General features: G+C 41.2%; 1 protein-coding gene across 3 annotated transcripts in view; it reads left to right on the top strand.

The window, feature by feature from the left end:
- Positions 1-8,605, top strand: part of LOC133965936 (ras and Rab interactor 2-like) — a 52,336-nt gene extending 43,731 nt beyond the window's left edge. For all 3 annotated transcript variants that reach the window (XM_062400546.1, XM_062400547.1, XM_062400548.1), the window contains 4 exons: positions 3,309-3,617; positions 3,743-3,874; positions 4,230-4,393; positions 6,470-8,605. In XM_062400546.1, the coding sequence (XP_062256530.1) occupies positions 3,309-3,617; positions 3,743-3,874; positions 4,230-4,393; positions 6,470-6,892 (1,028 nt within the window). In that variant the 3' untranslated portion in view covers positions 6,893-8,605. The remainder of the gene's footprint in view (positions 1-3,308; positions 3,618-3,742; positions 3,875-4,229; positions 4,394-6,469) is intronic.
- The last annotated feature ends 2,330 nt before the right edge of the window (positions 8,606-10,935 follow it).

Here is a 10,935-nt window from a genome sequence, read left to right on the forward strand (position 1 = left end):
CATCTCTTGCCTGTTTTCTGAGTGGCCTTGTTTTTCAGAGCAACACACTGGGCACTGCTGCAGTTTTAGTTCAGGGAATAGTTGCACAATATTTTGACTCAGAGAGGGTTTTCTCCTCAACTCAGAAGCTGGCCAGCCCAGATAGTTTGAGAGGCTGCCTGCCAAGACATGCAGTCCACTTCTTTTATACCAACCCTCCAATCAGGATGTGGGGATTTGAGGCAAGCCCCCGTCTTTCTTTGCATTTTGTTGAGGTTGTTCTCTCTCTCTCTCTCTCTCTCTCTCTCTCTCTCTCTCTCTCTCTCTCTCGTGCTCTCCTTGCTTTAATGGAACCTTGCTGAGGCAGTGAAAAACAGATCACCCATTTGTTATTTTGGGACATTCTAGTTTCCAAATTTTTCTTAGATTAGCTTCATATTCACTGTACAGAAAATATGTTTTCATCTAACTTAAAACAAGAAAGAAAATAAGTTTGTTTCCAAAGTGGGAACTCTGTGTTTCCAGAACATTCACTCTGTGATTCTTTGAAGCGATCACTTCATCATGGAGTGGTTGAGAAAATGAAATGTTTGTGAATAAATCAATAATGGAGTCCGAAATATTAGTCTCTCAACCTGCTGCATTTATGTCCCAATGTACAAAGACTATTTTAAGTTGGAGGAAGTCAGGCGTCTGTGTATCAGGAGCGTTATCTTGGTTCAGTGACTGGACAAATAAACACATCTCTCCTGTTTACACCAGGCTATTTATACTCCAAGGACACATGTCTTTGCCCTTCAGTTTGTGTGTGTGCCTGGTATAGTTGCGGGTTTTGTGTGTTTCTGTCTGCGAAACTGATGACAAGGGGACCTGGTGGATGGAGCTTTTACATTTCCTGCTCTGAATGATTTGCTGTCAGTTCAGGTTTACTGTCCTGTCCAAAAATATGGCTACATTTAGGAAAACAAACTGTTTAGCAGTTGAGCAGACTCAAAAACATTACAATCTGAAGGTTCGAAACGGGCACTCATAAATTAGTTGCAACAAATCGGATGCAACCAAGGTCCATTTATTTCTCCTCTTGTAGCAAATGTGACACATCGCACATATTTCCTTTTAAATTTTGTGTTACTGAAGTGATAAAGAACAATCTGTGTGAGTGCTGTTTGTTGATCACTGATGCTGCTGCACAGCTCTCACAGGTAAACTCCTACTATGACAACAGCAGGGGAGTCCTCAGCGTATACTGTAGTATGTCTGGATTCCGGGACTCAGTGGCCATTGGCCAATGTGGTCATGTCCAGAGGGTTGCTGTGCAGCCATGTTTCAATCAAAACAAAGATGCATATAATTATTATTCTGACCAGATAACATAGTTAGTTAGCACAAATTATATAAAATGTATTCAATACTTGTAGCATGTGTTAACTTATAGAGAAATTCATTAATCAATTAATGCTGTAGCAGTGAAGGCAGAGATGGACACTGGACAGACTAAAGAGTATCAGGTTATTTGTTTCATGTCCCTGGGACAATTGTCCAGTACCATATGTATTATAGGCAAGGAAAGGGCAGAGAGCATGATGAGAGAGGTTTGTATTCAGCAGGAGGAGGTGTCGCTTTGTGGCAAATAGCATGTGTTTTGGTTTTGTGGCTGATAAGTAGATTTTTAGGAAATATCTTATGACCACAGGGAAAATACTGACACACTCATAAAAGTCTGTAATACACAGTACTTTTTAAGGAACTATAATATGTATGTGTGTAAATCTGGACACATCTTCCTATTTAAATGATCGGAATAGCTCTCAATCTTTTGCCTAATGCAGAGTGTGGAATTTTTGCAACTGAGGTTTTCCTGCTGATACAAGTCAAAATATCTGCTGTGAAAATGTCTGCAAACAAAGAACCAGCAGGTCACTGGAGAAGCTGGTCACAGTGTTCTGACATTTGTTGCTTAAAGGAATGACTTAATGTTCACCTTTAATCAGACACAGAAAAATACATTCAACATGCTTGACACCTACTTACTGCAGCCCTCAGACTGTAGTGGTGGAATGAGGAAGTGAGAATGTGCTGTGCGTGAGAGGCTGGCACGAGAGCTTTGCCTCTCAAAATCGACCTCACCTGTCTGGCCCAAATCCAGCAGAGGTGCTGGGTGCGGACAAACCTTCCATTAAAGCCTGGAGAGGCGGAATAAAATTACATTTATGTGATGTGTTACTGGCTGTCCTCCATTTCTACATCTGTCTGCAGATGTGCTCAACAAATAAAAAACTGCTGACTTCCCCCAATTCTGGAGAATAGCCAGGAGCACACACAGTCAACACTCAACACATGGTCCTTATTCAGCAGTGCTGTGGTTTGGCCTCCATCCTGTCTGTGTAATGATATCATAGTGTGCGTTAGTCAGACTGCACCAGCTGAGCTTGTAAAAGCTGATGTTGACACTGTCGCTGTGTGGATACAGACCTCTGGTCTCTGTGCACATTATACTGCTCCAGCTACAGCAACACACTAAACTTCCATAACTGTGACGTGTGCAGATGGTGAACAGCATCAACTTGGGTTTCAAATATGTCATTACAAGTGACCATGAAACTCTCCAGGAAGTTGTGGGGTCTTGACTGATACTATTGTTTCTGACAGGGTTCGCAACTAGACTAATAAAGAATGAAAAGTCAACCTCGGCATTAGCTCTGAAATACTGACAGGAAATTACTTTAAAATAGACATTACAGAGAAAAATAGTTTTTTTTAGAAATAGTCCACGCCTGCCTATCAGAGTTCATTCAGTCATGTTGTCCACACCCACAATCAGTCAATACTCCAAACCAACCCCAAACCACAGCCAAGGATATTCTGAACCACTTAACGGAAGTGAGGCTTAGGCAGCACAGCAATGAGTTTAAGGATAGGAGAGGAGAGTCAGAGAGGATCGACTGTTTTACCTTTGCAAAAGCACGTTGACATACATATTGAGTATAGAGACACTGTTGTATTCAACTCCAACATGGACGCTTGTCTTTCCTGAGTTGCTGGTTTGAGAAGATCAGCTGCAAAACCAAGATCCGACTTTTTTTGTGTTTGTTTTTGCCTTGATTTAATGAACTGATTTGTGTTTTACTCGTGGGGGGAGACTGAAACTGACTTTCTATGGACGCTGAGACTGTGGTTCACAAAAAAGTTTTAAGATGACAATATTATCGTTTATCGCCATTATTTCTTCGACAATATATCCTCCAACAAAAGTAGTTATCATGACAAGCCTAGTCAAATGTTTAAAAGTATAACTTCATCCTAATCAAAAAGCGTCCTCCTCTCTTCAGACCGGGTCCTGGAGAAAGCCATGCACAAGTGCGTGCTGAAGCCTTTAAAGCCGGTAGTGAGTGCGGCCCTGCAGGAGTTCCAGGTAAGCAGTGGAGCATGGCAGGAGCTGCAGGAGAACTTGTCACTGGCCAAGGCACGGCAGCCGCAAGATGTGGGTGTCGAAGATATGCTGCCCCCGGATCACGTGGCTATTGAGAAGATCAAGCACAAGTTCCAGACCATGTGTAAGCTGTACTCTCCAGAGAAGAAGGTTACACTGCTGCTGAGAGTGTGCAAACTCATCTACACCATCATGGAGGACAATTCAGGTAGATACTCACAGGCTAAACTCTACTACTTCTCAATAACCTGTTAATAATATTCATGCATGAGGTTATCTGAAGGGGAAATCGTGAAAGAAACAAATCTTATGAACCTGGTGTCTGCGTCTTAGGTCGTCTATATGGTGCTGACGACTTCCTGCCGATGCTCACCTATGTTTTGGCCCAGTGTGATATGCCTCATCTGGACAATGAGATACTTTACATGATGGAGCTGCTGGACCCTTCACAGCTTCATGGAGAAGGTATCTGAGTTAAATCCTCCCACACACACTCTCCACACTCTGCTTACCCCTCTGTGTAGTCTCACATATCCATACCTACGTCCACAGCTCTGTGTCAGTGCTAGAAAATGTTCTGACTTTAATGTTCTCTTTTTACCACATTAAAAATGCTGTAACTGCAAAAAAGTGTCCATGAACATGTGCATTATTAAAACGAAATCAGTTGATGCCAATCAAAGAAGACACCACAGGAAACGGTGAAAGACGTTTTGATGGTGATTGGTACGAACCTTTGTCAAAACTTTCCAGCTCACAGTGTACATACAGTGAGTCGGAGTAGCCTCTGTGCTCATGAAGACTGTGTGTCCTTATCAAGGTGGTTACTATCTGACCAGCGCCTATGGAGCGATGTCCCTGATCAGAAATTTCCAGGAGGAGCAAGCTGCTCGAGTCCTGAGCTGTGAAACCAGACACACACTTCACCAGTGGCATCGGCGCCGCACCACCCAGCGCTCTGCTCCCTCCATTGATGACTTTCAGGTAAAAACACACACAATTGTATAAATAGTCTATATATGAACTATATAAGTATACAGTTGCAATCAGAAATATTCAACCCCCTCACCTCAATAGACATTAAAGTGTTGTGGATGACAGATAATGACAATAAATGACAAAAAAACCTCATCAAACAACAAAAGATATTTATTGATGCGTATTTTAGTTATTTTGACAACAGAAGTTGACTTAACTTTGAAGTTCAAATGAAAAATGTGACTCTTTCAACACATGTGCATGTGCAGTATTATTCAACCCCCCAGCTTCAGTACTTTGTGGCGCATCCTCTAGCTTTTATAACTTCTGAAAATTTTTTCGTTAAGTGCGGACAACCTCTCGATTGGAATCTTTGCCCATTTTTCAAGTGCAAAAGCCTCCAAATCAGTGATGTTTGAAGGCTTCCATGCTGCAACTGCCTTCTTTAAATCCCACCAAAGATTTTCAATCAAATTTGAATCTGGTGACTGTGAATGACGTTCCAGGATCTTTTCTCAACCAAGCTTTGGTGGAGATTTTGCTTTGGATCATTGTCTTGCTGGAAAGTCCAATGATCACCAAGGTTTAATTTGTCAACAGAAGCAATCACATTCCTCTTTAAAATGGCCTGGTATTTCTGTGAATCCATGATGCCATGTACACAATAAAGATTGCTAGTTCCTGCCGCAGAAAAACAGCCCAACATCATCTTTGACCAACCTCCATGCTGGACTATGGGGATGGTATTCTTCTGGTCATAAGCCTGTCCTTTCACACGCCAGACATACCGCTGGTCCATACGTCCAAACAGTTCCAGTTTGGTTTCATCAGTCCATAGAACTGTCACCCAAAACTCTGTAGGCTTATCCAAATTCCTCCTGGCATATTCTAGTTGACTTTTGATGTTGCTTGTGGTCAAGATCTAAGTGCGTCTTGGAGCCGGCCATTAAGTCCTTTATTATTCAGTGCAGTGCCAACTATAGTTGGCACTGCAGCACTTGTACCAGCCTTCATCAGGTCATCCTGTAGGTGTCTTGCAGTCACACAGGGATTTATCTGAGTTGTTCTGACTAAGTTGCTGAGGGTCCTTGATGACATGTTGGGCTTTCTTCCACGGCCAGGCATGTTTGAAGCTGCTCCATCAGTTGTAAACTTCCTTATAATGTTCCCAATTGTGTCTCTTGGAATATCATTTTTTGGGGAATTCTTCTTCTACCCAAGGCCTTTCAGGTGTGATGAAATAATCTCCTCTCTCAGCTTTTGTGTAAGCTCCTTTGTCTTTCCCATGATTGCAACTCACCTTGAATACCTTCATGGGTGGGGTTTATATATGCATCACAGCTGAAGCAAATGAAGGATCAGTGTAGAGTTCCCAAAGGCTTAATAATGTTTCAACTCAACTTTAGGACAAAAAAACTGTCAGACAGCTTTAAAAACAACAATATTATATAGGGGTTGAATAATTGTGACTTGGCTATCTTAACAAAATATACTGCTACACACAAATACAACATCATGCATTTTCCGTGTTGATCTTCTTTATCATTCAACTCATAAAGAAGGCATCCGAAGCAGAATCTTGATCAAAGAACAAGATTCTGTCTACTTTAATTGATAAATCCTTAAAATCTTTGGGGGGTTGAATATTTCTGATTGCAACTGTATTTAAAGACTACTTCAGCTCAAGACAAAATAAAATCTGAGATATTTTGAGAATTTTATCTTACTTACTAAAGTACTATTTATGCATCTCTAAAAAAAATTCTGCCACAATTTACAAATATACATAACGGCGTATGTTGAACTGTCATTGTCCTCAATACAGACATATGACTGCTTCGTTTTATTAACTGTTGTTTGTGTAGGTCATACCTTGACTCCACGTGTTAATGATTAACAGTGACGATTAATATGTCTATATATCTATATATTGTTTTGTACACACCCTTTTTTTTCTTTTTTTCTCCTTTATTATTTTGTTTTGAAAAGACATCCAACAAAGAAAAAGTCTTGGTGAATTATTATCTTTATCAGTAATAAACCTCCACCTAGTTTAATTGTTTTTCTCCTTACTTCCCTCAGAATTACCTGCGGGTGGCTCTGCAGGAGCTGGACAGTGGCTGCACGGCCAAGACTCTACAGGTCCGCCCTTACGCCAGCGTAGAGGAGGTGTGCCAGCTGTGTGCCCAGAAGTTTAAGGTTTCTGACCCTCAGAACTATGGCCTCTTCTTGCTGATGGAGGGCAGCAGCCAGCAACTTGCACCGGACACCTATCCTCAGAAGATCAAAGCTGAGCTCCACAGCCGCCCACAGGCTACCCCCTTCCACTTCGTCTTCCGACGTGTTGCCAACAGCAGCATTTTGTCGACAGCTCCCTTCGATGCTATCCCCAACCTGAATGAGCTCAGCATGGACCTGTCTGACTCCTCCCACCAAACCCGGCGAAGCTTACGCCTGTGCCCAGCTCCGATCCTCAGCCTGACAGGGGGCCAGCTGGACGTTTGAACAGGGGCTTTGTCTCCCTGCTGTGAGAATATCACTCATAATCTCTAACAAACATGGTGTCAGCAGACCAAAGGGGGCGAGCATGTTGAAATGATTTAACTGTGCCAAACGGTGCCAGTCTTTACAAGGCCCGACTTCTCCTTTTGGATGGCACGTCTGTCTCAGTCTACATCCCCTTGCTGGAAAGTACTTTCCAACAGACAAGGTGAAAGAGGAAAGAAGGGAAGGAAATGAAAGAGATTGGGTCTTTTTTACCCTCCTTGGCAGAGCTCTTATTGTCTAACCACACATTTATGGTAGAAATGTATGGCATTATGTACAGATTTATTGAAGAAAATGTGTTCAGTCCTGCCTTAATGCTGGTGCATGAGTTGCAGTTTCACAGTCAGTTTTTATTGTCGCTACCATTGAGGTACGGGAAATCAATTATAAATCTTTGATTCACTGCTTTAAATATATCACAGATTTATTTAGGTAATGTATTATTAACTGCTATATACTTGTTACAGTTGCTGGTAAACTGTATTTTGTTGTTTAAGTTTTGAAACTGTTTATGCTTTGGTCTGTTTGGGTGGGTTTAGGTGACACCAAGTGGTGCCTGGTGCACATAGCAATCTAATATTTGCCATTAGAATTAGGACATTTCTAGTTAAACAGCCACTCAGCTGTACACTTACACTCAAGCAAAATATACATTTGTTATGTTTTTCTTTGCTGTATCTGTAGCCCTTTATCTGTAAATTACAATCCAGTCATATCCAGTCTATGCGCAGGCTCATGGTTCATAAACCTCAGCCACTTGTTGCTGCATGTGTTTTCACACATCTGATACAGACTGAAACCTGAAAACACACCTTGATAGTTTCTTCTTTAAGCATTCTTACTAGCAGACACAAATTGAAATGAATATTCTTAGAACTACAACAATGCTTTAATAAGAAACAGATATTGGGAGTGTTTATATAAGAATTTGTAAAATATTATTCCTGCATGTAATTTGTGTTTTAAGGTAATGTTGGAAACAGGCAGGTCTGCCAGTGTCAAGAACAATGTCACTTTCATGGATGTATTTACTCATTATCCTGGTGATATGAACGATACTTGTTGCTTATTGCTTGTTAACTTTTCCATTTAGATTGACAACACGTAACAGAGATTCATAACTGTTTCTATGTACTACTGACAGATGAGAGGTTTTTGTTGTGCTGAGAAAAAAAGAGGGTAAATGAAGCTTCTTGCAGCTCCGAGGTCTCAGCCAGGGAAACAAGCTGTGTGGTTGTTTGTGGAGAGAGAAATGCCGAGATGGTCTGTGACGCAGTCTGCATCAGTAATGACGTTGGTTCTGTCAGGAAACATTACTTGAAAACGTTTCAGCGAGTGGAGAGGGAAGTGGAAGATGATGCAGGTGAAGGAAACCTGTTGGAGCTAGTAGAGAGGTATTAATATCATTTGTCAGTGTGTGTCACAGTATAGCCTGTACGTAGCTCACCGTGTGTATCTTTGTGGGCGCAGTGTTCACAGTCTGCATTGCCAAGTTATTGGCACTGTCTTTGATTGGCAAATTGAGTATTTATATGTATCTGTGCTGGGATTTGTAATATTCTGTAATGTGTCAAAGTATAATTTTAATTCAGCAGAAATCTTCCTGCTTGTTATTTGCCATTGAACAATATCATGAATTTTATTTTGTACTTAATAAACATTTGATCTCGATCATGTTTGTCTTCAATACATGTTACTGACTTGACCTCTTCCCCAGAGTCCCTTTGCCTTATCGTTGCAGATCCAGGGCCGCAGCTGCGGCCACATCGTGGACTATAATCTGTAGATCGCGTATCAGAGATCGTAATGGTGGATCAAGTTTGGCAGATTCTGTATCGTGTTGGCATCTGATAATGGTGGTGGACCACGATCCAGCTAGCAGCTGATGGTGGATCCTGATGGCAGCAGTGGACAATGACTGTGGACTATAATGGCATCCGATCTTGATGGTGGATCATGATCTTGCTGGCTGCTGACCATAGACTATGATTGCATCAGGACTGCTTGATATACAATATTTCTCCTCGGAAACTCGACGGTTACTGAAGATAACAATAATTATTGACCTCCAGTTATGCCTCAAAAATGTATTCTTATAAATGCTCCTAAAACCCTTATCTTGATGATGTTCTCCTTTACATGTGGCATCTATTGCACCTCTGTCCGTCCTTGGAGAGGGATCCCTCACATGTGGCTCTCTCTGTTAAAAGGGTTTTGAGTAGTTTTTCCTTACTCTTGTTGATAGTTAAGGGCAGAGGATGTCACCCTGTTAGAGCCTTATGAGACAAATTGTGATCTGTGAATATGGGCTATACAAATACAATTTTATTAATTGATTGATTCTTCTCGTTGTATCAGTACTCAACCACTAGATGGTGTTCACATCTCACATATTTCACATGACCGTGTGAATCTCCACTTTCTGCTGTTCTCGCATCAGGATTTATCGTACATTTTACTTGCATGGATCATGTAACATAGAGGTTTGTGCTGAGTTCCCCAAAATAAAGTGAGATTTTATGTATTTTATTCTGAGGTTTGTTAAAACACTCAGATAGACAGGTACAGGTGTTTTGATGAATGGACTGGCATTAAAGTAGATACCCAAATATCCAACATGGATGGAGCCACCAAACTTCTTTTAATTCTTCTTCTGATGATCAGATGACTCGCTCTGACCCCTGAGCCTAGGCGTCAGCGTGCAAAATCTTGTTCAGAAAATAATTCATGTGAGGGTTCGGCACACAGGTCTGTAGAGACACACACACAGCCTAGATCAGGGTGTCAAATTCATTTTAGTTAAAGGACCACATAATGACCACTTTGATCTTTAAGACCAGTAAAATCATAGCATAATAGCTTCGCGGTCGGCCCGTCTTGGAACACGGACCTAGGAGTCTGACGCACGCATTGAAAGTGAAAGGTGAGGGCCGGTGCGCGCCGGCTGAGGTGGGATTCCATCCCCCAAGGGGTCCGTGCACACCACTGCGTACCCTGTACCCCAGTTTGGGAACCGATGGTCTATGGCAGGGGTCACCAACCTTTTTGAAACTGAGAGATACTTCAAAAGTACTGAGTAGTACGAAGGGCTACTTGTTTGGTACAAACTTCCCGAATAAACAAAATTGCAAAGATCACCTTTTAATAATAATAATAATATACGTGAAGAGACTGTCTGATCACGTCAATGTTAATTATTTCTCACAATAATTATTAACATTGAATTCCACAACAATGATGGTAGGAAACAGATATATTAAAACATGCAACATTTATTTCTGTTAATGTGTTTTTTTAAACTTTGCTTAAATTCAACTTAATTGAAATACTTTTGGTGACATTTATCACTACATTCCTCCATCAGTCTGTACTTTTTCAAAAATAGATGAAGCAAATTAAATTATAATCGCTTTGTTACAACGATGATAAAGCTTAACAAAAAAGAACACATGCATGTGACTGGGGTGTAATGTTTCTAAGTGTCTTCTTAATTAGTTGGGTCTCATTCTGTTGGCTCCCAGAGTTTTCAGACCTAAAATACACACTGGTATCTCCTCATGTCCTCCTTCATTCACTGTGAACCCAAGAGCAAGACAGGCATCATCGTACTTTCTTTTCAACTTAGTTTTTGAACACTGTGTCTTGTTTGTCACTGACCGGCTGCTTAATGGGAACGAGCTCTGATCTCATGTGTGTGTCTCTAAGCGAGTGCGTGGGGGCGGAGCATGCCTTGCATCCGGCAGGCCGAGTTGGGTTACCCCCTGGCGAGCCGTATCCGGGCTCTGTACTTCTGTACTTTTTTACTCGTATCATATTTCTTAAGGACATTCAGTTGTATTTCTAAACACATTAATACTATGTTTGGTTCTTCAACCACACCCTAACTCAATCTTTGTACAACACGTATATAAAACTATACAATTTCTCATTTACTGACATATTGATCTGCATTAAGCAAATGTGTGAGTTTGTAGGTAAAAAAAAGACTAACTGCATTAAAA

The sequence above is a fragment of the Platichthys flesus genome, chromosome 12, assembly GCF_949316205.1.
Source record: "Platichthys flesus chromosome 12, fPlaFle2.1, whole genome shotgun sequence".
NCBI lineage: Eukaryota > Metazoa > Chordata > Actinopteri > Pleuronectiformes > Pleuronectidae > Platichthys > Platichthys flesus.